Consider the following 27,580-nt stretch of genomic DNA (forward strand, 5'->3'; position numbering starts at 1 on the left):
TAACAAGGGAGCCAGTGGGCTATTATGTGAAGGAGGGAGTACTAAGGAGGAAATGGAGACCAAGTACCGTGCCCGCAGATGAGGAATGGGGGGTGGTGCCGAAAATTTATGGGGGGTGAGATTTTTAACCTGGCCCACAAGATACCCCTCAGTGGACATTTTGGAGTGAGGAAGACAGTCGATAGAATCATGAAAGAGTTTTAATGGCTGCACAGGAGGAAGGATGCTATTGACTACTGTAGACGTGAGCTAACACAATTACAGGCTATTGATATGCTAACAGCTTACCACGATCAGAAAACAGATCTAGTTGTGGGTGTTATCACGAAAATTAATGAGGCTAGGGTGCCACCTGATAAGGGGAAAACCCATTTTGAAAAGGTAAGTATGGTGCCGACCAGATGGGAGAAGTCTATTGTTTTGGCCCGCTTTGCTGATAAGGTCTCTCCCTTAATCCCCGAACAGAGCGACCCGTCAATAAAGCTAATTAAACGGCATGCACAACTATGTCCGGATGTCCCGAGGTGATGCAAAGAGCCGGGACGTGGTGTTGTTGTCACATCAGGTCAGCCTAGTGAGCAACACCCCTATAGGATGATTAACTCAGTGACAAAAGGGCTAAAGAACGCAGAAGCGTATATTGGCGATTTAGTGGTCTGGAGTGACACGTGGGAGGAGCACATTGTGGCACTGTTTAAACAGCTGTTTGAAGCCAGCCGGACAGTGAACCTCGCAAAAAGTGAATTCGGTCATGCGATGGTCACTTATATGGGATTTGTGGTAGGACAGGGGCAGCTGGCTCTGATGCAGGCTAAGGTGTGGGCTATCTCTGAAGTCCCCACCCCGACAGACAAAAGAGCCCTGAGAAGGTTCTTGGAGATGGTGGGGTACTATCGGAAGTTTTGCAAAAACTTTGCGGATACTACCCTCCCTCTTACCAAGCTCTTGCCAAAGAATGCTAAGTTGGTGTGGGACGACCCTTGTATTCTTTGTCCGGGACGAAAACCATTGAGAATTTACACTGATCACAACCCATTAGTGTTTTTGGCCACTATGAAGTTTGCTAAGTTGGAGCCTGGTCTTAGAGGATTATTAAAATAACACACATAAAAGGAACGGAAATGTGATCGCTGACTGTCTGTCAAGGTGTTGACAACTTAAAGTTCTCTGTATTAACCGAATAGCTGATGACCCTGTATATTAGTGTGTATCTAATAACGTATTCATGCCTATAATTTTTACCCCGGTGAAAATCCTTTGAAGGATAGGGGTGTGACGAAAAACCAAGTTATCAGAAGATTGATGCTACTGAGAGAGATACGTGAGACAATGGAGCAGCATTCAAAAATGTTAATGAGAGAGGAGAAAGAGATAATGGAAAGAGACACCGGCCTGAGTATTGACAGACCAATTGCTTTGAACCTGAACTGTTTGAAGTTTGATGGACAGGCGATACCCCAGCATGGGGATAAAAGGAACAGGTTCGCTATGGCAAGACAGACACCATGAGATCACGAGATAACGAGACCCTGGAAAAGCGGTGTGCCCCCACAAGTTGGTGAGAGTTTTGAGGTCTGGTCACGGGACCGACCATAGACGCAGAAGGTGAAAAGGTACGATCGGCAGGAACCTGGTGTGTGTGTCCGCCCTTGCCTGGGTGCCGGGTTCACCGCGGAAGAACGATCGTATCCGGAACGGAGGGATCACAGTCGGTGACCTCCAAAGATAGTAAAAGGGCTCGCCCGAAAGCTAACTGCGGGGAACATCAAAGGTCTGTTGAATCAAAATTTGCATTCGCTCTCTCTCTCTCCAACAGCACAACAGCAATTACTGCGAACTGTACTAAGCTGAACTGAACTCTGCGTCACTTGAGACTGATCATTTTACCCCTAGACTGCGATAGAGCTTGATTGATTCCTATTATCCTAGTTCTGTGTACATGTGTTTTATCATTGCTAATCTGTTGCATTTATATCCTTACGATTAGAGTACTGTGTTACTTATTTCTTTAATAAAACTTCCTTAGTTCCAGTAATCCAGACTCCAACTAAGTGGTCCATTTCTCCTGGTTTGGCAACCCAGTTATGGGGTACGTAACAGGATTAATACAGATGATTGCTCACTGATCAATGAGGACATGGAGCCAAGTGATCTGTTTTCATGCTGTATGATTCTACAACTGAGAGAAGGGTGAAAATAGAAGTGAAGTTAGTGTTTCAGATACAGAAAGAGAAGATGGAAAAAGATATCGATTGAGATAAAAAAAAGGATCAGCCTGTCAAATAATTTTCTCATAACTGTATTTAAAAGCTCAAACAACACAAACTGAAGGAATTAATTTTGGCCTTAGTTTTTTTAAAGTTAAAACTCATTGTTAATGGTTTATTAGCAGCAATTTAAAATACTAATTAACAATCCTAAGTATCCATAATGTGTAGCTTATATTTTAAACACAGCAATAAATATCAAAAGGCAAACTAACAAAATTCTGATTTCATCAACCTATTACTAAAGCAGCACAACTCAAATTATTTTTGTTTATCTATATTTAACCACACTTCTGTCTTCGTTTGTAACTGCTATATAATTTATATATAAATAGTAGAACACATTATTGAAAGCACTGCTACTCAGACAGTAAAATCTAATTGAGTATCATTATTACTACTTTACTTAACTGTTCTTCTACAAGTATTTACTGAAATGGTTATAATTAAATTACAGCACAGGAATCCAGAATAACAGTATATGGAATGTGTAAAATGCATTTAAAACTGAGTCTTCTGTAACTGTTGTTAGACTAGGGTAGGATGTTAAGTAGAGATCTACAAAATCTGCATTTTCTAGACCTAGACCGCAAAACTAAATTCAAGTTGATTAAATATACTGATAATACAATACCAGTACTGCAGAATCCCAAAATTAAAACTAATCTTTTTACATCTTATGCATTCAAGAGATAAGCACATTTAAACATGGTATAAATAGAGTATTATAAATAATTAAGTTATTTAGCCTAAAATTGCTGAATTAGTGTTTTTAATAACTAGGTTGTACTTGGAAAAATATTATAAACATTAAGAAAATCTCTGGTATATAAAGGGCAAACATACAAATTATGCTGAGGCATTGGCTTAAATGTATTGCATGTACCTCTTCCTAAAGATGCTGCCAGGCCTGCTGAATTCACCAGCAACTTTGATGTGTGTTGCTTGAATTTCCAGCATCTGCAGAATTCCTCGTGTTTGCGAATGAAAATTTAATATCCACTTTATGGAATACAGAGGTGTAAAGACAGTAATAATGCTATTTTAGTGTAAAGGAAATAAATGCAGGAAAGAATAGAGAGTAGAAAATTTTCTAATTTAATGGGATAGTTCTTACTTCTATTTTGTCTTATTTTGTTTCTGTGTCTATATTAACAGTGCAATATGAACACTTTATAGGAATACAGTAATTCTAACAAACTTCTACAGATGTACAGTTGAAAGTATTCTGATTGGCAATTCAAATGCATATGAATGCAAGGAGCTGTAGAGTAGTGAATTCTGCCTAATATCCCACAGGTACATCTCTCCCCACCATCAGTAGTATTCACAACAGTGCTGCCTCAATAAGGCAATAGCCATCATCAAAGATCCCCACCACATGGGCCACGTCATATTCCTGCAACTGCTATTAGGCAGGAGCTACAGAAGACTTAAGTCCCAGGCCACTAAATTCAAGAGCAGAAATAGTCAGGGACTGATTAGGGATTAGTCAACATGCTTTGTGCATGGTAGATTGTGTATAATCAATCTTACTGAATTATTCAAGGCTGTTACTTGGCATGTTAATGAAGGCAAGGCAGTGTTGTATACATGGACTTTTGCAAAGCCTTTGACAAAGTCCTGAGTAGGAGGTTGGTCAAGAGGGTTCAGTCGTTTGGCATTCAGAATGAGGTAGTAAATTGGATTAGACATTGGCTTTGCAGGAGAAGCCAGAATGTGGTAGCGCATGTTGGCCTCTCTGACGCAAGGCCTCTGACTACTGGTGGTGCCGCAGGGATCAGTTTCAGGTCCATGTTTTTTGTCATCTATGTACATCTATGATCTGCATGATAATGTGGTAAATTGGATCAGCAAATTTGCAGATGACACCAAAATAGGGGGCATAATGGATGGTGAGGAAGGCTATCAGAGTTTGCAGCAGGATATGGACCAGCTGGAACAGTGGGCTGAGAAGTAGCAGATGGAATTTAATACAGACAAGTATGAGGTGTTGCACTTTTGGAGGACAAACCAGGAATGGAAGAGCAGTAGAACAAGAGAGATCTAAGAATACAGATCCATAATTCCTTGAAAGGTGTGTCCACAGGTAGATAGGATCTATACAAAGAGAGCTTTTTGCACATTGGTCTTCATAAATCAGAGTACTGAATACAAGAGTTGGGACGTTATATTGAAGTTGTGTAAGAAGTTGGTGAGGCCTGATTTGGAGTACTGTGTGCAGTTCTGCTCACCTACCTACAGAAAAGATATCAATAAGATTGTGCAACTCTTGGTTCGGCTAGCGGCTTAATCTAGGGGATGATAGTCCCCAGCCCGGTCAAACTTAAGAAATCTTGTTTGGGTGGATGCTGCACGATGTGTCCCCTATTACAAATCAGTACCACGAAATAACAAACAGTACACAACATGCAATTAAACGATTGAGCTTTATAATTCTTAATTTGACTATATGGTTAGTAAAGAAACAAAAAAAGAAAAGAGCCCATTCTCATGAAACAGTTTACTGCGCAACGTTGGAGCTCACTGATAAGGCCGTTCGTCCACCATCAACCTCTTCTGATCGTTGCTGACCTTTGGACCCTCACACTAAGTCCACTCCATCTGGCAACTCTCTCCATTCACATCTTCTCTCATCTCTCCCCAGAAAAAGACTGTGAATTCCTGGCTCTCAGACACACAAGAAAGAACATCCCACTCACTGGCTAACATGTCTCGTTATCTTTAGTCACAACCCAACCCAAACATTGCTGCTACAGAGAAACCATTAGCTTAGCAGTGAAACATTACAGAGAGGCCATTACATTAGCAGTGAAACCTTACGGCGTGTTACAATTGAAATAAAACAGAGGAAATTTATAAGAATGTTATTGGGACTTGAGGACCTGAGTTATAGGGAAAGGTTGAATAGGTTAGGACTTACTTCCTAGAAAGCAGAAGATAGAGGGGAGATAGAGGGGAAATTATGAGAGGCACAGACAGGATAAATGTGGCTTTTTCCACTGAAGTTGGGTGAGACAAGAACTAGAGGTCATGGGCTAAAGTGAAAGGTGAAATGTTTAAGGGGAACATGAGGGGAAAATTCTTCACTCAGAGGGTGATGAGATGTGGAACAAGTTGACAGTGGAAGTGGTGGACGTGGGTCCGATTTCAACATTTTAGACGTTTGGATAGATGCATGGTGGAAAGAGTATAGAAGGTCATGGTCCAGGTGTAGATCAACAGGACCAGGCAGAATAATAGTTTGGCATGGACTAGATGGGCGAAAGGACCTGTTTCTGTGCTGTAGAGTTCTATCACTCTATAACAGCTACTTATTGGAATAGGTTTATGGTCACCTTTACCAAGTTACATTGAAAAGTTTGTTCTGCAGACTGTTCATACAGATCAAATCGTTACTGAGGTAAAGCAAGGTAAAGCAATTAGGCAGAATAAAATGTAAAACTTTCAAAAAAGTACAGTGGAGGTGGTTCTTGAACTAACAAACACTATCCTAATCAATACAGTCTAGCAAGATTAGTACGACTTTGTACAAAAATGGACTTGTGGTTTTTTATCTTCTAACTATATTTTTTTTGTGAAAATTGAGTTTATGTTTTTCTTGCAAATACCACTTATAAGATGCTATGCGCCTGTGATGCTAGTGCAAGTAAGTTTTTAATTGCATCTGTGCATGTGACAAAAAGCTTAACTTCGATTTTGACTTTTTTTAGGGAGAGGACTTCATTCATTTCTTATATATACAGTATAAAACAGAATGCAAACTAAGTAACTTAGAATAAAATTTCAAAATCAGAATCAGGTTTAATATCACTGGATTATGTTGTGAAATTTGTTGTTTTGTGGCAGCAGTACATTGCAATATACAATAAAAAAACTATAAATTACAAGCAGTATATGAAAATGATTAAATTAAATAAAGCGTGCAAAAAGAGAGCGAAGAAAAGTGAGCTAGTACTCATGGAGTCATTGTCCATTCAAGTATCTGATGGGGAAGGGAAAGAACTGTTCCTGATATGTGTGTCTTGTCAGGCTCCTGTACCTCCTCTTTGATGGTAGTAATGAGAAGAGGGAAATGTCCTGGGTGACAGAGGTCCTTGGTGATGTATGGCACTTCTTTTGAGGCATTGCCTTTTGAGCTGTCCTGATGCTGGGGAAGCTAGTGCCCATGATGGAACTGTCTTGAGTGTACAACTTTCTGCAGCTTTTTCCAATCCTGTGCAGTGGCCCCTCCATACCAGGTGCTGATACAACCAGTTAGAATGCTCTCCATGGAACACCAGTAGAAATTTGCAAGTGACTGGTGACATACTATGTCTCCTCAAAACCCTATAGAAATATTGTCACTATCATGCCTTTTTCTGTAATTGCATCAACATGTTGGGCCAAGGATAGATCTTCAAAGATGTTGACACCCAAGAACTTGAAACTGCTCACTCTTTCCACAGGTAATCCCTCGATGAGAACTGGTGTGTGTTCCCTCAACTTCCTCTTCCTTAAGTCCACAATCAATTCCTTGGTCCTACTGACTATGAGCGCAAGGTTGTTGCAACACCACTCAACCAGCTGATCTATCTCTGGTCTGCCTCCTCTTCACCATCTGAAATTCTGCCAACAGTAATGTTGACGAAAAATTTATAGATGGCATTTGAGCTGTGCCTAGCCACACAGCTGGGGGTAGAGAAAATAGAGCAGTGGGCTAAGCATGCATCCTTGAGATACACGAGTGTTAACTGTTAGCGAGCAGAAGATGTTAATTCTGATCCACACAGACTGGTCTCCTGGTGAGGAAATCAAGAATCCAGCTGCAGGGTGAGATACAGATACCCAGGGTTTGGAGCTTATTGATTAGAACGGAGGGCATGATTGTGTTGAATGCTGAGCTGTAATCAATGAATAGCAGCCTGATGTAAGTGTTACTAATGTCCAGGTGATCCAAGGCTGAATGGAGAGGGAGATTGCAACTGTAGCGATAGTAAACTGCAGACCCTTGCTTAGGCAGGAATTGCCTAATCACCTCCTCTACCTTTAAAAGACTCAACTGACCTGTCTTTATGGTGAATGGTGAAGCCATTCGGCTGCAATACTGCATAGAAATGGCGGTGGTGAGCCATGTTTCCCTGAAGCAAAGTACACAGCAGTCCCGATGTCCCTCCAGTACTATATGAAATAAATCTCCATTCTGACATCTCTTCAATTCAACACAGGTTCTGATTATTGTAATGTTCAAACCTAGTCATTATATCCTTCCCAGCTCCTCTCCAATTGCTCAGAACAGCACGACCATTTAAACAATTACCTGTAATCATTGTGCAAGTTGCCAAACCCAACACCTGACACCTGGTACTTCTGAAAAAGCCTTTTTAATTCCACCTGGTGAAAGTAGAAGCAAAGTTCACTGTTAGATGATCACAATTGCATACAAAACAATCATCAGCAATGCTCTTGTGCAAGTATTCAATAAACTTCTATCAGATTCTTACTTTAATGTAACGACTTACATTACATGGGTTAATATTTTTGATAAAACAGAAAATTTTGATGAGTTTACTTACAGGTGAAATGTGATTAAATGGTATTTAAAAATACAGTACCTCTGTTACTATTGTGGGCAATCCATCTATATAAATATAACTTGTTTGAGCTGTCTCCTTTTCCACAGATATATCAGCATGAACACCTGTAAGTACAGGTCAATTATTATCCTTGATAAATAAGCAGACAAGACTTACAACATACTAATCATCAAATTATTGCAGAAAATGTGTTAATCTTCCATCAAATGGAAGTGCAAAGGAACTTGGGGGTCCTCGTGCAGGATACCGTATAGGTTAACCACCAGATTGGATCAGCAGTAAGGAAAGCAAATGCTTTGTTGGCATTCATTTGAAGAGGAATAGTGTATAAGAGTAAGGTGTTGATGAGGCTCTATGGGGCAGTGGTGAGACCTCATTTGGAATACTGTGTGCAGTTTTGGGCCCCCTATCTTAGAAGGGATGTTCTGATATTAGACAGAGTTCAGAGAAGATTTACCAGAATGATTCCTGGAATGCAGGGGCTAACACATGAGGAGCGTTTGTCAGCTCTTGGACTGTATTCATTAGAGAATAGAAGAATGAGAGGGGATCTCATAGAAACATTTTGAATGTTGAAAGGGTTGGACAGAGTAGATGTGGAAAGGCTGTTTCCCTTGGTGGGTGAGTCCAGGACTAGAGGCCACAGTCTTAGAATTAGAGGGTACCCATTTAAAACAGAGATGAGGAGAATTTTTTTTTTAGCCAGAGGATCGTGCATTTACGGAATTTGTTGCCACATACAGCTGTGGAGGCTCAATCATTGAGGGTGTTTAAGGAGGAGATTGATAGGTATCTAATTAGCCAGGGTATCAAGGGATATGGAGAAAAAGCCGGAAATTGGAACTAGATGGAAGAATAGTTTAGCTCATGGTGGAGTGGCGGTGCAGACTTGATGGGCTGAATTGCCTACTTCTACTCCTTTGTCTTGTGATCTTGTGAGATACATAGAACAGTACACCACAGCACAGTACAGGCACTTTGGCCACAATGTTGTGATGATCTTTTAACCTACTCTTAGATCAATCTAACACTTCCCTCTCCCACATCTCTATTTTCCTTCCATCTGCCTACCTAAGGGTCTCTCAAATATCCCCTCACCACCCCCAGCAGTGCTTTCATGAACCCACCACTTTGCTATTTGGGTTTATGAGAACAAAGTGTCCACCTGATTGACATTTTGAAAGGCAACAAAGACTCAACAGATGTATTCCTCTGAGGAATAAAAATGGCAGTTGAGGGGAAAAAAAGCCATGAAATGTATGAATTCTGCAATTCAACAGCACAGATGGAGCACATGGGAGTCCAGCCATACAAGCAGACCAATATCTTACCCTAAATACCTAGAGGTCTGGGAAATTTATGGTAGGTGTCACTGAATGACCAGTGCAGGAAATATAAGTGCTGCAATTAAAGTAATATAGAGCCCTTTACCCACACATCTTCCCCACACCTGGTTTCATCTATCACCTGCCAGTATGGACTCCTTTCCTTCCCCCCACCTTCTTATTTTGGCTTCTCCTCCCTTACTTTCCAAACCTGATGAAGGGTCTCATCTCAAAATGTTGACTGTTTATTCACCTGCATAGATGCTGCAAGACTTGCTGAGTTTCTCCCTCATTTTGTGAGTGTGTTGCTCTGGATTTTCAGCATCTACAGAATCTGTTGTGTTTACAATAACATAACTGATGTGTTGTCATCTCAACTCTGTACTCCTGCACCCCCTGGAAAACATGCACTCCACTGCTTATCAACAATCCCTTTACCTCTCCCTTAAAATTATTCAAGGATTTCGCTTTCATCATTCTTTGTGGAATAATTTCCAAGACTTAAAATCTCAATTTTTTTGCCTGATCTCCTTTAAGTGAGTTGCCTTTTAAACAGAGTCCTCTGGTTATGTAAGCAACTATTTCAATTCATGACTTACTTAGAAGGTTAGAAACTCTCAGCAAATGGGAGTTCTGCTGTAAACTGTATACACTAGTGAATATGAAGCTGTGTGCATCCATGTAGTTCAAACTTGGAGAGTATTGTGTGTAGAAACGAATGGAATAGAAATGGATGAACATAAGAATTTTCAATACAGGTACAAAAACATAGGTGGCACACGGCATCTTTTGACTATCAAGGCCTTTGTCAAATCCCAACTCCAAGGATCCCATCCCGCACAAGGGAGATGTCAGTTAAGTGAATGCAGTACTCTTCAAAGTGTCATCATGGCTAGAAGCAGACTGAGCTAGCATTATACCTTTGAAACTGGGGCAATTTGAGAATTGAACTATTGGAGCAACACAAGGACAAAGAGAAAATACTTTCTAAACTGAGTTACCTCCCACTCTTTATCCCCAGGCATATGTTCTAATCATCAGCACTAAAACAGATTGATGACTGAATTACAGAAAGAAAACATGAAACGTGATCAGACAACATGGATTGCAGGATTCTTTCAATACATAAAATTTTTAAATATTTTCTTTTTTTCAGTTTAATGTTCTAAAATGGCTAAATTCTCTTGGTAAAAGCTAGTGCAGAAAAGGGATCCAATTCAGCTAAGTCCCAATCTTAGAGTGCAAAATAATGGGGGCAAGCTATGGAACAAAACCGCTATACTGACCTCAGTATCACTTGCTGGAAAATCCATTTTTATAAAAAAATTCTTCCCAGCTTATGATTTAGAACAAGGAAAAGGCTATGCAGGAGATGGGAAAATTTAAACTAAATTTAGAAAAGGAGAAAGTGATGTGTGAAAAAATGCAGTGTTTTCATTCCGTTCTGCATTATTACTATTACACTAACAACACAACTAGACATTTGAGTCGTTTAATACCAATCTAATCGATGTCACTTAGGTATTTTGTAGTTACATTCAAATATTTGCATCACAGTACAAATTTCAAACATTGTCAGACTTACTGATTTATTTTTCCAGTTCTGCAATATCTTATCAATTCTTAGCTTAAATGGTACAATATTCTACACAAACACCAGTACTGATAATCACCTAGTAATAGTGAAAAAAAGCTAACTGGGGCCGTTTTGACTTCTAAAGTAAAGAAACTGGCTATTCAATAGACAATGTTTACGGCTGAAGCATTTAAAAAAATTGGAACCTAACAATAATCAAATCTCTAAACTTTAATGAATTAATTTGGATATCACTCTTCCTCTTACATTCTTTGCTTCTTGGTTCACCTACTGCTGCTACAGCTCCACCTTGATCATTCACCTTCCCTTCTGTTGGTTCAGGGTCACCAGGGGAAACAAAATTCTCTTCTGCATCAAACCAGTCACCAGTTACTTCAAGGTCCTTGGCTGTAGGTGCAGAAAAGAAAGCAAAAGCTTGTTTTCAGATACTTAGAGAGAAGAAATTAAAAATTTAAATACTTTACTAACAACTTTATTTGAACTACTTAAAATCTTCATCAGAAGTAGCACAATGTAAAAGATTGTATCATAAATTTGATTATCAAAACTGGCCAAGTTGGTTGGACTTTTGCATAACCAGGTAATGACAAGACAAAGGTGGAGAGAAAATAAGGAGTTAGAATTAATAATTATGGCTGAATTTATTTGCACAAATACTGCTCTACAAATACCCTTGTACAAAAACCATGCAGCTAAATTGAACTTAACTTGAAGCTAACAACATAATAGTCCATCACTTGAATCACTTGAACTTAATGCTACACAGAGACTCAGGATTTAAAAAGGGTAGGTAATGTTATGTTCAGTGTTGGTCAGTATACTCTTCATTCTCGTAAAGGTGTCTTTTGCCATCCTTATTCTTCTTTTGATGTCCATGTCGCACCTGCCATCTGATGTCACCCAGCTTCCTAAGTAGCAAAAGTTCTGTACTTGTTTTATGTCTTTCCCGTTTATTTTCAGCCTGCAGATAGGATTCTCCTTCTTTATGGATATCACCATACATTCTGTCTTTTTGCAATTGATAGATAGACCCATTTTTGCACTTTCTTCAACAACTATATCAATTAAGTTTTATAGTTCTTCCTTCATACTTTCAATTAACACAGTGTCATCTGCATATCTGAAATTATTGATGTTTTCACCAACTTTGATTCCCAAGATGTCTCTTATTTTTTGTAATATTGTTTCACTGTACACATTAAACAAGTCAGGGGAGAAAACACACCCTTGTCTAATGTTCCTCTTGATTTTCATAAACTGACTCACTTCTCCATCTATTCTTACAGTGGTAGTTCGTTCCCAGTACAGATTTCTGATTAGGCGGAGGTCTTTCGAATCTAGATCTAGAGTTTCCTGTAATATTTCAAATAACTTATTGTGCTTCACTTATTCGCCTCAGAGCACTGAAATGCTACGTTTATCCAGTTATGTTATATGGATCAGAATGTTGGACAATGTCTAGTAACATGAGGAAACGAATTGAAGCAGCAGAGAACAACAGGAATTCTGCAGATGCTGGAAATTCAAGCAACACACATCAAAGTTGCTGGTGAACGCAGCAGACCAGGCAGCATCTGTAGGAAGAGGTGCAGTCGACGTTTCAGGCCGAGACCCTTCGTCAGGACTAACTAAAGGAAGACTGAGTAAGGGATTTGAAAGTTGGAGGGGGAGGGGGAGATCCAAAATGATAGGAGAAGACAGGAGGGGGAGGGATAGAGCAAGAGCTGGACAGGTGATAGGCAAAAGGGATACGAGAGGATCATGGGACAGGAGGTCCGGGAAGAAAGACGGGGGGGGGACCCAGAGGATGGGCAAGGGGTATATTCAGAGGGACAGAGGGAGAAAAAGGAGAGTGAGAGAAAGAATGTGTGTATAAAAATAAGTAACAGATGGGGTACGAGGGGGAGGTGGGGCCTTTGGCTCTTGGCTCTATCCCTCCCCCTCCTGTCTTCTCCTATCATTTTGGATCTCCCCCTCCCCCTCCAACTTTCAAATCCCTTACTCACTCTTCCTTCAGTTAGTCCTGACGAAGGGTCTCTGCCTGAAACGTCGACTGCACCTCTTCCTACAGATGCTGCCTGGCCTGCTGCGTTCACCAGCAACTTTGATGTGTGTTGCTTGAAGCAGCAGAGATGTGGTTTTCGAGGATGCAAAGAATATCATGGACGAAACGCATATCTAACGAGGATGTCATGAACAGAGCAAGCACAGAAAGAGAAATAATGTATGACATCATGAAAAGGCAACATAACTTCATTGGACATGTGATTAGGAAAGAGGAGTTAGACTGCACGGTAATAATGGGAAAGATTGAAGGGAAGAAAGCAAAAGGAATGCAAAGACAAATGATGATGGAGACAGCAGCCAGAGAACTGGAAAAGAATACCAATGAATTGATCCACTTGACCCGAAACAGGAGTGTGTGGGCCATGGCAGTCAAAACTCACTCTGGGCATGGCACCTGATGATGATGAATGTTATGTTAAGATATTTAATCACAAAGTTCTGAACTAATGTTCATAAAAAGACCATGAAACTATTTGTTACAAAAGGTCCTAATAAGCTTTCCAGAAATGTTTACTATTTATACCATGCTCATTCTTTACAAGAAAAAAATACAATTTTTCAACATAAATCATCCATTTTATACAAAAGAACCATTCCAATTTGTGCTGGAGTTAAAATAAAATGGCAATGAAAACTTAATGGAGGCATTGCATAAAGACACCCCCAGAAAATCTTTGCTGGTACAGTCAATCACTATCAACTCAATATCAGCCCAAGAGTCCTTGGCAGTCAGCAACACGTATTCTAGAGGAACATATCAGTTAGACAGCATCTGGAGAGGAAAATGCAGTTGACATTTTGGGTTGACACCCTTCATCTATCCAGACTGAAAGATAGAGTGATGCCAGCTAGTATCAGAAGATGAAAGGAAGGAGTAGGGGAAGAGCTGGCAGGCAATAGATGAATCCAGCTTGGTGGTGGGAGGCGGGTGTTGGATGGAGTGGTATGAAAGGCAGACAGAGGTAGAAAGAGTGGGTGTAGCTCCAGAAGCTGGGAGGTGATAGGTGGAAGTGACAGAGTGCTGGAGATAATGGAATCTGATTGGAGAGAAGCATGGAATAAAGTCAAGGGGATGGGGTGGGGTAGGATGGATAAACGGCAGTAGTGGAGGAGAGAAGAGAATGAGAATATGTGAGTCATGAGCAGATAGAACAGGTGAAGGAGGAGGATGAGACAGTGATGGGGGCTGGGTAGATCAGGGGAAACAGAAAAAGGACAGAGGGGGAGTAGTTATAGAAGATGGAGAATTCAATGTTCATGAAAGGATTGCAGTCTACCCAGATGGTATTCTACATCAAATGTACTATCTTTACCTAATGTATTTTAGACCTCTTTAAAAATACTAGTTAATTTGAAACAATCATTCTTTAATAAATCCATGCTGATAGTCCCCAATTAATTTGACTTTCTGAACAAAGATATATGCCATCTCTTAGAATTCCAATAATTTATCCAACATTAAAAATAAACTAAATGGCTTACAATTCTTCAATTTATTTATCATTGTTTGAAATAAAAAAGACCATATGATATAGAAGCAGAATTAGGTAATTCTGTCCATCAAATGTTTTGCCACACAATCATGGCTGATTTTTTTTTCAAGGTCGTTGTCCTGCCTTCTTCCTATAACCCTTAACCCCTTTAAAATCAAGAATTTATCAAACTCTGCCTTAAGTACACCTAATAACTTGACTTCCAGAGTTCACTGTGGCATAAAAATTCCATAAATTCACCACCCTCAGGCTGATGAAATTCCTCATCTCTCTTTTAAAAGGACACCCCTTTATTTTGTGCCTTCAAATTAAAGACTCTCCTACTAATGGAAACAACCTTTCTACGTCCAGTCTATCTAGGTCTTTCAATATTCTGTAAGTTCCGATGTAAAATACCAGCAGTCCTCCAATTACCCTGCACTATATTATAATCAGGGATTATTAAAAAGTAGTCAGTCTCTCCTCAATTTCCTCCTTTGTTTTTTAACAGTCCAGAGTATATTTCATAAAAAGCTAGTAGTTTACTAATTTCCATCAATGCTAAGTCTCCTAATACTGCTCTTCTTATGTTTATCCCATCCAATATTACTCACTCTTCCTCATTAATCATCACACTGGCATTCATCCCTCTTTTATGTAAAGTAATTTTAAAGAACTGATCCACATTCTCCACCTCCACACCTTTGTATTCACCTCCAGGCCTGACTCTTTCCTTCATTATTCTTTGCAGGACAGTAAGGGTTCTAGGGTATCTGATTTACAGAAGAGATAATCAAAATGGGGAAAAAGACAAGTAGCTTCTCTTTGTGCATTAACAGCATGCATTTGCAGAACACCTTAACTACAAAGAAATTTAAAGGTAGTTCAAATAGATGAAAAAAATGGAAAGCAAACTATTATCTTTAACATATGTAATGCCCTGGTTAAGAACATGTTTTATTATATTCCTACCGCTGTGCTGTCCTGCATTTTATTTCAGCAGCTCTTCTGCAAAACGCAGTGGTTTTGCTAATTAAGCTTCACAGACTAGTATTTTGGTATTTGCTAAGATAATGAGTCATTTGCTCAGCTAAGGAATGTTGTGTCAGCCAATCGGATTTGTCTTGGTAACATTCTCTGAAGTGGGATGCATTGGAACATTTGAGAGAGCTGGGCAGGATCAGATTTCTGAAGAACAGTGGGCTGGTTTTGGGTATTTTGGCAGGCAGTGGTTGGAGAGAAGGAGATGCAGAGAAGAGCACAAGGGCAGATATTCACAGAACTCTGCCCAAAGGGGAAAACTGATTGCAAGAAGCGCTTTGTGCAGACGAATGTTTCCAAGAGGAAGTGCCAATACCTCTGAGTTGACCAGGTTGTTCATAACATTCTTCAACGGAAGCTTGAACTGTGGCTGGTGACATGGGTTCAATGCCGTGAGTAAAGCGATACACCCAATTACTTCAGAAATGAGCTCCAACGTTTATGTGCACACTTAGACTGGTTTAACTGTAATGGGCCTTTTTTCTTTTCTTTTTCTATTAACTGTTTGTTAAAATTGAAATAACTGTAACTATATTTCCACTTTAATTTTATGCTGTTGTAAGGTCTGTTATTTCCTAGTGAATGATAACTTTGCAAGGGGCAGTATTTACAAAGCATTCACCACAATTTTGGTTCCCTCATTAGAACATTCCAACTTTCCTGTCTGGTTAAATCCAAATCGTACCGACCCTAGATGTGTGTGGCTTATTGAAGGTGGCCTTCTCACTATTACTCATGAAATACTGAGTCACAAGGCTGTTAGCTAGAGTTAGATAACGAGTCTGGTTTATTATGAGCCATGGTGACAAGGTTACACGTCGTAAAAACCTCCAACATCTCACGGAACAATTAAAATACATATGACACTATAGTATAAAGATTTGTAAAGGAGATAGTAAATATATAATTAAAAAAGGCTTTAAGGAGAAGAGTAAAGATGCAAAGATTTTAACAGGGAATTCCAAAGCTTTGAGATAAGGCTGAAGAAAACATGGGCACCAATGGAAAAGAAATAAAAATAATGCATAAAAAGTCAAGCATGAGCTTGCAGAGAGATATTACATCAAGCAGACTTTTAGATGGATAGGAAATAATGGGAAGGAATAGATTTAAAAACAAATAATAATAAAAATGAGGTATTTTCACAGCAGTAGCTAACATGTCAATAACAGATGTGGGGTGGATGCAATAGACGTGCAAGTTCTACAACCACCAGAATTTTGGATTAACTCAAGTTTTCAGAGAATAGAATATGATAGAATGGCCAGAAACTCACTGCAATTTTCAAATCTCAAACTTAAGATTTCAGCTGCAGATAGACTAAGGCAGGGTTGGAATTAGCCATGTTATTGAAGTAGGAATATGTGATCTGTGATAATATGATCAGAAGCTCATCTTAGGATCAAATATATAATCAAAAGTTCAATTTGTTTGAAATTACAAGAAAATAGCAGTCATTCAGCCTCTAAAGCTTGCCCACTCATTCAATATGAAATGGCTGATTTATGTTGGCTTCAACTCCTCCCGTGCCAGTTTCCCATAACCCTTCATCTTTTAAATATTAATTTAGCTCCACCTTAAATATACAGTGCCTATAAAAATTATTAAACCCCCCCCCCTCCGGAAGTTTTAATGTTTTATTGTTTTACAACATTGAATCACAGTGGATTTAATTTGGCTTTTTTGATACTGATCAATAGAAAAAGACTCGTTCGTGGCAAAGTGAAAACAGATCTCTACAAAGTGATCAGTTGAAGTGTAACATGGGGCAAAATCAAAAAGAACGATGATTACAGGACTGAAGGTGTTAAATTTGAATGCATGCAGTATACAGAATAAGGCAGATGTCTTGTAGCACTGTTAGAAATTGGCAGGTATGACATTGTGGGCATCACTGAGTCATGGCTGAAGCTGAAAGAAGATCATAGTTGAGAGCTTAACATCCAAGGATGACATTATATTGAAAGTAGGCAAATAGGCAGAAGACACGTGGCTCTGTTGGTAAAAAATGAAATCAAATCATTAGAAGGAGATGATATAGGATCAGAATATGTAGAATCCTTGTGGGTAGAGTTAAGAAACTGCAAGGGTGAAAATAAAGACTCTGATAGGAATTTTATACAGGCCTCCAAGCAGTAGCCAGGATGTGGGATATAAATTACAATGGGAGATAGAAAACGCAAGTCAAAAGGGCAATGTTACAACAGTCATGGGAGAATTTCAATGTGCAGGTAGACTGGGAAAATCAGGTAGGTGCTGGATCCCAAGAGAATGAGTTTATAGAATGCCTAAAAGGTGGCTTTTTAGAGCAGCTTGTGGTTGAGGCCACTAGGGAAAAGGCAATTCTGGATTGGGTGTTGCATAATGAACCAGATTTGATTAGGGAGTTTAAGGTAAAGGAACTCTTAGGAGCCAGTGATCATAATATGACAGAATTCATCCTGCAGTTCAAGAGGCAGAAAATAAAGCAATATGTATCAGTATTACAGTGTAGTAAAGGGAATTACAGAAGTATGAGAGTGAAAGTTGATTGGAAGGGGACATTATCAGGGATGATGGCAGAATAACAATAGCTAGAGTTTCTGGGGCAATTTGGAAAGCATAGGACAGATACATTCCAATGATGAAGAAGTATCCTAAAAGGAGGATGAGACAGCCATGGCTGACATCTTCATCATCATACTGTGCCATGTCGTATGATGTAGGCGATCATGGTCTCATGACCGTGATTGTCCTTGGCAAATTTTTTTTACAGCGGTTGTTTGCCATTGCCTTCTTTTGGGCAGTTTCTTTACAAGTGGCCCCAGCCATTATCCATAATCTTCAGAGATTATCTGCCTGATATTAGCGGCTGCATAACCAGGACTTATGGCCATCCACGACCTGCACCCATATGGCCCTGATGGAGGGGCTAAGCAAGAGCTATACCTTGCCCAAGAATGAGCTACAGGCTAACATAGGGAAGGCGCACCTTACACCTCCTTTGGTCGAGACGTATCTCCACCCTGCCACCCAGTGGCTGAGAAGGGAAGTTAAAGACAGCATAGAAGGAAAAGAGGAAATATAATATAGCAAAACTGAGTGGGAAGTTAGAGGATTGGGAAGCTTTTAAAAACCAACAGAAGACAACTAAAAAGCCATAAAGAAAAAAAAGATGAAATATGAAGGTAAGCTAGCCAACAATTAAAGAGGATACCAAAGGTGTTTTCAGATATATAAAGAGTAAATGAGAGGCGAGAGTGGATATCGGACCGCTGAAGAGGTAGTAATGGGGGAAAAGGACAATGGGGGATAAACAAATGGCGGAGGAACTTAATAAGTATTTTGCATCAGTCTTCACTGTGGAAGACTCTAGCAATGTACCAGAAATTTGAGAGTGTCAGGGGCAGAAATGAGTGTAGTTGCTATTACTAAGGGCAACGTGCTTGGGAAGCTGAAAGTAGATAAGTCACCCTGATGAGATGGTCTATACCCCAGGGTTCTGAAAGGGTAGCTGAAGAGACTTTGGAGGCACTAGTAATGATCATTCAAAAATCACCAGAATCTGGAACGATTCTGGAGGAGTGGAAGATTGCAGATGTCTCTCCATTATCATGATCATCAGGTGCTGTGCCCAGTTTGAGCTTTGACTGCCATGGCCCACATACTACTGTTTTGGGTCAAATGGATCAGTTCATTGGTATTCATTTCCAGTTCTCTGGCTGCTGTCTCCATCATCATTTGTCTTTGTCTTCCTTTTGCTTTCTTCCTTTCAATCTTTCCTATAATTACCGTGCATTCTAACTCCTCTTTCCTAATCACATGTCCAATGAAGTTACGTTGCCTTTTCATGATCTCATACATTATTTCTCTTTTTGTGTTTGCTGTTCATGACATCCTCATTAGATATTTGTTTCGTCCATGATATTCTTTGCATCCTCCTCAAAAATCACATCTATGCTGCTTCAATTCATTTCCTCATATACTAGATATTGTCCAACATTCTGAGCCATATAACGTAACTGGATAAATGTAACATTTCAGTACTCTGAAGCGGGTTGTCATGCCTAGTTTAGTATTGGTCAGTATACTCTTCATTCTCGTAAAGATGTTTCTCCACTCCACTCTTTAGGAAGGGAGGGAGTAGAAAAAAAATTCTAGGTGAGTTAACGCAAACACGAGGAAATCTGCAGATGCTGGAAATTCAAGCAACACACACAAAAAATGTTGGTGAACGCAGCAGGCCAGGCAGCATCTGTAGGAAAAGGTACAGTCGATGTTTTGGGCCGAGACCCTTCCTCAGGACTAACTGAAAGAAGAGATAGTATACTATCTCTTGGTTTTGTGGCCAAGTTTGTAGCCAATACAAGGATAGGTGGAGGGGAAGGTAGTATTGAGGAAGCAGGGAGGCTGCAGAAGGAATAAAGATGTAGACTATTTTCTAAATGGGGAGAAAATTAAAAAATCAGAGGTGCAAGGGGACTTGAAAGTCCATGTGCGGGATTCTCTAAAGGTTAACTTGCAGGTTGATTTAGTGGTAAGGAAGGCAAATGCAACGTTAGCATTTATTTCCAGAGGGCTAGGATATAGAAGCAAGGATGCAATGCTGAGGTTTTATAAGGCATTGGTCAGAACACACTTGGAATATTGTGAGTAGTTCTAGGTCCCTTATCTAAGAAAAGATGTGCTGGCATTTGAGAGAATTCAGAGGAGGAACATGAGAATGATTCCGGGAATGCAAGGATTAATGTACGAGGAGTGTTTGATAGTTCTACGCATGTTCTCGGTGGAGTTTAGAAGAATGAGTTGGTATCTCATTGAAACCTATTGAATATTGAAAGGCCTAGATTGAGTGGCTGTGGAGAGGATGTTTCCTATAGTGGGCGAGTCTAGGCACAGCCTCATAATAAGAGGGACATCCATTTAGAACCGAGATTAGGAGGAATTTCTTTAGACAGAGGGCAGTGAATGTGTGGAATTCATTGCCAGAGATGGCTGTGGAGGTCAAGTCATTGAGTAGATTTAATGTGGAGGATGACAGGTTCTTGAATAGGGAGTCAAAGGTTACAGGGAGAAGACAGGGGATGAGGTTAGGAAGGACAATGGGACAGCCATATTGGAATGGCAGAGCAGACTCCATGGGCTGAAAGGCTTAATTCTGCTCCTATGCCTTATGGTCCTATGGCAAATTATACACGAAATTATGAAGGGCATTGCCAGGCTAGATAGTAAAAAATCTTCACTAGCAGTGTGTGTAAAAATGCAAGGTATAAGTTTATATGTTTTTGAATATCACCCAGAACATAGTTAAAATCTAAGTACACTGCCTGAGACAGTTGTTTAAGCAGAGATTCTCTCAAAATGTCTGAACTTATTCGCCTACCGACACAAGTGATTGACAGATGACACAATAGCCACAGCTCTACACACCATCCTTACACATCTGGAGAATAAGGATGCTTATGTGAGAATGCTGTTCAGCATTCAACACCGTAATTCCCTCCAGGCTCGACAAGAAGTTCAGAGACCTGGGCCTTCACCCTGCCTTGTGTAGCTGGATCCTGGACTTGCTGTCAGATTGCCAGCAGGTGGTAAGAGTGGGCTTCCTCACCTCTGCCCCTCTACCCGGATGTCCCTCAGGGCTGTCCCAAGTCCCCTTCTTTATTCTCTGTAAACCCATGACTGTGTCACCATTCACAGCTCCAATCTGCTAATTAAATTTGCTGACGATACTTCAAACCCCATTTCCAGAAAAGTTGGGATATTTTCCAAAATGCAATAAAAACAAAAATCTGTGATATGTTAATTCACTTGAACCTTTATTTAACTGACAAAAGTACAAAAAAAAGATTTTCAATAGTTTTACTGACCAACTTAATTGTATTTGGTAAATATACACAAATTTAGTATTTGATGGCTGCAACACACTCAACAAAAGTTGGGACAGAGTTAAAATAAGATTGAAAAGTGCACAGAATATTCAAGTAACACCGGTTTGGAAGACTCCACATTAAGCAGGCTAATTGGTAGCAGGTGAGGTATCATGACTGGGTATAAAAGTAGCGTCCATCAAAGGCTCAGTCTTTGCAAGCAAGGATGGGTCGTGGCTCATCCCTTTGTGCCAAAATTCTTGAGAGAATTGTTAGTCAGTTCAAAAGGAACATTTCTCAACTCAAGATTACAGAGAATTTAGGTCTTTCAACATCTACAGTACATAATATTGTGAAAAGATTCAGAGAATTCAGAGACATCTCAGTGCGTAAAGGGCAAGGTCGGAAACCACTGTTGAATGTGCGTGATCTTCGAGCCCTCAGGCGGCACTGCCTAAGAAACCATCATGCTACTGTGACAATTACAGCCACCTGGGCTTGGGAGTACTTCGGAAAACCATTGTCACTCAACAGTCCATTGCTGCATCCAGAAATGCAACTTGAAACTGTATTACGCAAGGAGGAAGCCATACATCAACTCTATGCAGAAACGCCGGCGAGTTCTCTGGGCCCGAGCTTATCTCAGATGGACTGAAAGACTGTGGAATCGTGTGCTATGGTCAGATGAGTCCACATTTCAGCTAGTTTTCGGAAAAAACGGGTGTCAAATTCTCCGTGCCAAAGATGAAAACGACCATCCAGATTGTTATCAGCGAAAGGTGCAAAAGCCAGCATTTGTGATGGTATGGGGGTGCATCAGTACCCACGGCATGAGTGAGTTGCATGTATGTGAAGGTACCATTGACTCTGAGGCGTATATTAGGTTTTTAGAGAGACATATGTTGCCATCAAGGCAACGTCTCTTCCCGGGACATCCATGCTTATTTCAGCAGGACAATGTCGGACCACATTCTGCACAGGCTACAACAGTGTGGCTCTGTAGACACAGATTGCGTGTGCTTGACTGGCCTGCTGCCAGTCCAGATCTATCTCCTATTGAAAATGTATGGCGCATCATGAAGAGGAGAATCAGACAACAGAGACCACGAATTGTTGAGTAGCTGAAGTCTTATATCAAGCAAGAATGGACAAAGTTTCCAACTGCAAATCTACTACAATTAGTATCCTCAGTTCCAAAACGATTAAAAAGTGTTATTAAAAGGAAAGCTGATGTAACACAATGGTAAACATGCCTCTGCCCCAACTTTTGTTGAGTGTGTTGCAGCCATCAAATTCTAAATTTGTGTATGTTTACAAAATACAATTAAGTTGGTCAGTAAAACTATTGAAAATCTTTTCTTTGTACTTTTGTCAGTTAAATAAAGGTTCACATGAACTAATATAGCACAGATTTTTGTTTTTATTGCATTTTGGAAAATATCCCAACTTTTCTGGAAATCGGGTTTATATATTGATGGGCCTAATCTCAATTAAGTCCGGGACAGCTCCATCAGGCCAGCAAACTGATAAATTCATGCTGATACAATTGTATTTCTATGTTATACTGACTGTTCTATTGTACATATTATTTATTATAAATTACTATAAATTGCATATTGCACATTTAGATGGAGACGTAACACAAAGATTTTTACATATGAAGGATCTAAGTAATAAAATCAATTCAATTCAAAATAAAACAATGTCAGTTCATTGTACATAGAACATAGAACTGTACAGCACAGAAACAGGCCCTTCGGTCCACAATATCGCGCCAAACCAGTTAAACAGCAAAGCAAAAACACCCAAATACTAATTTCTCCTGCCTACACAATGTCTGTGTCCCTCCCTCACATTCAGGTGCCTATCTAAACATCTCTTAAAAGCCTCTAAAAATATTTGCTTCTACCACCATACAGGGCAGCACATTCCTGGCATTCATCACTCACTGAGTGAAAAACTTACCCCTCACATCCCACTTGAACCTACCCCCCTCATCTTCAATGCAAGCCCTCTGGTATCAGTCATCTCAGCTCTGGGAAACGGATACTTCATTTGTGCCTCTCATAATTTTATAAACTTCTCAGATCTCCCCCCAGCCTCTGCTGCTCCAGAGAAAACAACCCAAGTTTATCCAGCCTCTTACGATAGCACATGCCATCTAAAGCAGGCAACATAATGGTAAACCTCCTCTGCACCATCTACAAAGCCTCAACATCTATCCTACAGTGGGGCGACCAGAACTGTGTGCAATATGCTGGATGTGGCATAACCTGAGTTTTATAACGTTGCAACATAATCTCTTCACTTTTGAACTCAGTGCCTCGACTAATAAAAGCAAGCATTCCATAAACCTTCTTAACCACCTTATCAACCTGTGTAGCTACTTTCAAGGGACTATGAACTTGGATCCCAAGATCTCTCTGCTCAGCAACACTATTAGGATCTTGCCCTTAAGAGTGTACTGTCTCCTTGCATTTGCCCTACCAAGGTGCAACTCCTCACATTTATCTAGGTTAAACTCCATCTGCCACTCACTCCTCTGCCCATATCTGCAACTGATCTATATTGTGTTTTATTCTATGCCAGTCTTCTACACTATCCACAACTCCACCAATCTTGGTATCATCTGCAAAAATACTAACCCATCCATTCACATTTTCATCTAGATCATTTTTATACATCACAAGCAGCAGAGGTCCCAGCACAGATTTATGTGGATCACCACTAACTACTGACCTCCAGCTCAAACGTCTTACTAAAATCCATATATGCAATATCCACTGCCCGACCTTCATCAGTTTCTCTCGTCACCTTGTCAAAAAACTCAACCAAGTTGGTAGGACACATCCTGCCCTGCACAAAGCCATACTGGCTCTCCCTAATTAGGCCATGGGCTTCCAAATGCTCATATGTCGTATTCCTAAGAATTTTCTCCAGTAACTTCCCTACAACTGATGTGAGACTCATTGGTCTATAGTTCCCAAAATTTTCCCTTGTTACCTTCTTAAATAGAGGTACAACATTAGCCACTCACCAGTCCTCTGGGATCTCACCTGTGCCTAGAGAGGACACAAAGATACTGGTCTTGCCCCAGCAATCCCGTCTCTTGCCTCCTTCAATAACTTGGGGTAAATCCCATCAGTCCCTGGGGACATCCACCTTAATGCTCATTAGGAAGCCAAACACTTCCTCCTCTTTGAACTCTAAATGCCCTAACATATTTATACACTCAGCACAGATCTCCTGGTCTACCATAACTTTTTCCTTGGTAAATACTAAAACAATATACTCATTAAGTACCTCACTCACATTCTCCACATCCAAGCAAATGTTCCCCCTTTTATCCTTCCTTCTCCCTAGTGATAACTCTTGCTCTTAATATATGTATAGAATGCCTTGGGATTCACCTTAATCTTACTAAGGAATTTTCATTGCCCCTCTTGGTTTTCCTAATCCCCTTCTTTATATCTTTTCTGGCTTCTTTATACTCCTCATGTGCTCCATTTGACCCTAACTTCTGAAACTTTACATACTTTTCCTTTTATTTCTTAACTAAATTCATCACCTCTCTGGACATCCATGGTTCTCTTACCTTTCCATCTCTGTTTTTCATTCTAACAGGAGCATATCTTTCCTGTATTATATGCAATTGATCTTTAAACACCCTCCATATGTCTGATGTGACCTTGCCAGAAAAAAGGTGTTCCCAATTAACTCCTCTTAGTTCTTTCCTAATGCCCTTGCAATTCGCCCTACTCCAATTTAAAACTCTGCCGCAAGGACCATGTCGATCCTTAAAGTTAAGGAATTGTGATCACTGGTGCCTAACTGCTCACCCACTGAAAGATCAGTCACCTGGCTAGGCTCATTACCCAACAGCAGATCCAGTACACCCTCTCCTCTCGTTGGACCTTGCACATATTGATTTAAGAAACTCTTCTGGATATACTTAACACATTCCGCCCCATCTAAACCACTTGCACTAAGATCATCAAATTTATATTTGGGAAATTGAAATCCCCCATGACAACTACTCTTATTATTTTTACGTATTTCCTTAATCTGATTACATATCTGTTCTTGAATACCCTGGTGGCTATTAGAGAGTCTGTGGTACAACGTCAATCAGTGTGATTGCACCCTTCCTATTCCTGAGGTCCAACCCAAATGGACTCAGTGTCTGAACCCTCCATCATGCCTCCCCTGAGTGTAGATGTGATATTGTCCCTGATTAGCAGTACATCTGTGCCCCCCTCACTTTTACTTCTTTCTCTACCTTTACTAAAGCTTCAAAAACCTGGTACATTAATCACCCATTCCTGTCTCTCTCAACCAAGTTTCAGTAATGGCCACAACATCATAGTTCCACGTACTTATCCATGCTCTAAGTTCATCACCTTTACACATAATACTCCTACAACCCTATGCCTGGACCTTGTACTGTGGTCAACTGAAAACAGGAAAATAATTTTGGTTGAGCTAACTGTACCGTGGGAGGAGGGATGGGAAGAGGCCCACGAGAGAAAGGCCTTGAAGTACCAGCCCTTAGTGCAGGAGTGTAAAGACAAGGTATGGCAGGCATGGTTGTTCCCTGTGGAGACTAGCTGCACAGGTTTCCCAGCCAAATCAGCATGGCGGTCGTTGTCGGCTCTGGGCCTGGACGAAAGGAGCAAACAACAAGCAGCCCGTAGGATGGGGGAAGAGGCAGAACGAGCCTCTTGTTGGATTTCGAGTAGACGAGAGGAGGGAAGCTGGAAGCCAGGAGCAGATGGGCAGTGATTTGGCCACCACTGCCGGCCCACCAACTGGAGAGTGTCGTGGTTAAGGGTTGAAACACTCTGTGAAGGTTGAGAACCACCTGATGACATCTGCTCCTGGATGAAGGCTACAGTTACCTAAAAAGGTATCTGGAGAATGCACCCTAACAGGTGTATGTAACAAGTAATCTCTGGTTTTTACCAGTGGCTTCCAGGAAAGACTGGATGGCAACCGAGGAAGGTCGGTGACGCTGGAGAGACAGCTGACCTCCAGGAAAGACTGGCACGGGCTCACTAGGCTAGCAACCTTGTGGGCAGCATTCGCAAGAGGGTACCACTCAGGCTATGATTGAACACGAAGAGCAATACCCCCAGAGTCTCTCGAGAGGGGGGAGGGTGAGAGACTCAACAGGACGATCATACCAGCAACAGCCAGGACAGGAAACACGACTATGAGGAAGCTAAAGCAAACAACACTGACCAGAGAGGAATTCACGGTAAGGTGTCATTGCGGGAAAGTCTGCAAAAATGTCAGAGGGCTCAAGATACATCACAGCAGGTCTAGATGTGGATCAACGGTGACCCAAGTGTAGTGCACGGACTTACTGTCCGGTGAGACAAAGGAGAATTCCAGCCAGGAAGCACCCCATAGAGCTGAAGATCTCTCTGCACTTGAGTTGCCTCAGCACCAAAGAACAGACCAAGTGAGTTCCTCTTTGGCTACCCCAATCCATTCGTCAAGGAAAGACAGGATCAAATAGCCTAGATTGTCAGACGTTGCCTGGATGCAGTTCAATGATGATGTAGACGGCATCCTGGAAGTTGCTTTAGCAGGTCCGGTACACAGAAAGATCGACTCACTCACAGCCATAGCGTACAATTCAGCTAAGGAACGACTTGGCCCAATGGAGCGTAGAAGCCAGCTAGAGTTACCGTGGTAACCAAATAGGAGGGAAAGGGAGGTTTGTCGCTTGAGAAGCAAATTAAACATGCTCAACAAGAGGTTTAAAACCAGATCACCGGCCGAAAAAGAAGATATTAAGGACTTAACCAGTATGTTGCGGGAAAAGCTGTGCAAACTCCGGAGGGCGGCACATCTACGACAGCAAAGAAGGAAGAAAGAGAAAAGGCGAGCGCAGTTTGTGAGAGATCCATTCAGCTTCACCAGGACTCTTTTCGGCCAACAAAAGTCTGGTATACTGTCCAGCTTGAAGCCAAAGGTAGAGGAGTTCCTGCGGGAGGCACATAGCGACCCATGGAGGGGTCAGGGACGAGGAACCAATCGGGTTGTGCGTAGACTGGAAAAACCATCAATTGAGCTGAATGTGAAGGAGCCTACATAGCAGGAAATCCAGGACATCATCCGGAGAGCTAAAGCATCAGTTGCCCCAGGCCCTAGCGGCATACCTTATAAAGTGTATAAGAAATGCCCAAAACTTCTTCGGAGGCTGTGGAAGGTCATGAGTAAGATCTGGGCCAAAGGTACTATTCCATCAAGTTGGAAATTGGCAGAGGGATGCTTTATTCCAAAGGAAGGGATTCTTCCACAATTGCCCAGTTCAGGACAATTTCTCTCCTAGATGTGGAATGTAAGATTTTCTTTTCTGTGTTTGCAAGAAGGCTGAC

The 27,580-nt window shown here is 40.8% G+C and overlaps 1 protein-coding gene across 5 annotated transcripts in view; it reads right to left on the reverse strand.

Moving 5' to 3' along the window:
• Positions 1 to 27,580, reverse strand: part of rbm44 (RNA binding motif protein 44) — a 118,880-nt gene that overhangs the window by 23,205 nt on the left and 68,095 nt on the right. For all 5 annotated transcript variants that reach the window (XM_063050005.1, XM_063050002.1, XM_063050004.1 and 2 more), the window contains 3 exons: positions 11,012 to 11,152; positions 7,862 to 7,947; positions 7,567 to 7,640 (listed from right to left, as the gene is read on the reverse strand). In XM_063050005.1, coding sequence (XP_062906075.1) covers positions 7,567 to 7,640; positions 7,862 to 7,947; positions 11,012 to 11,152 — 301 coding nt within the window. The remainder of the gene's footprint in view (positions 1 to 7,566; positions 7,641 to 7,861; positions 7,948 to 11,011; positions 11,153 to 27,580) is intronic.

The sequence above is a fragment of the Mobula hypostoma genome, chromosome 6 (genome assembly GCF_963921235.1).
Source record: "Mobula hypostoma chromosome 6, sMobHyp1.1, whole genome shotgun sequence".
Classification (NCBI taxonomy): Eukaryota; Metazoa; Chordata; class Chondrichthyes; order Myliobatiformes; family Myliobatidae; genus Mobula; species Mobula hypostoma.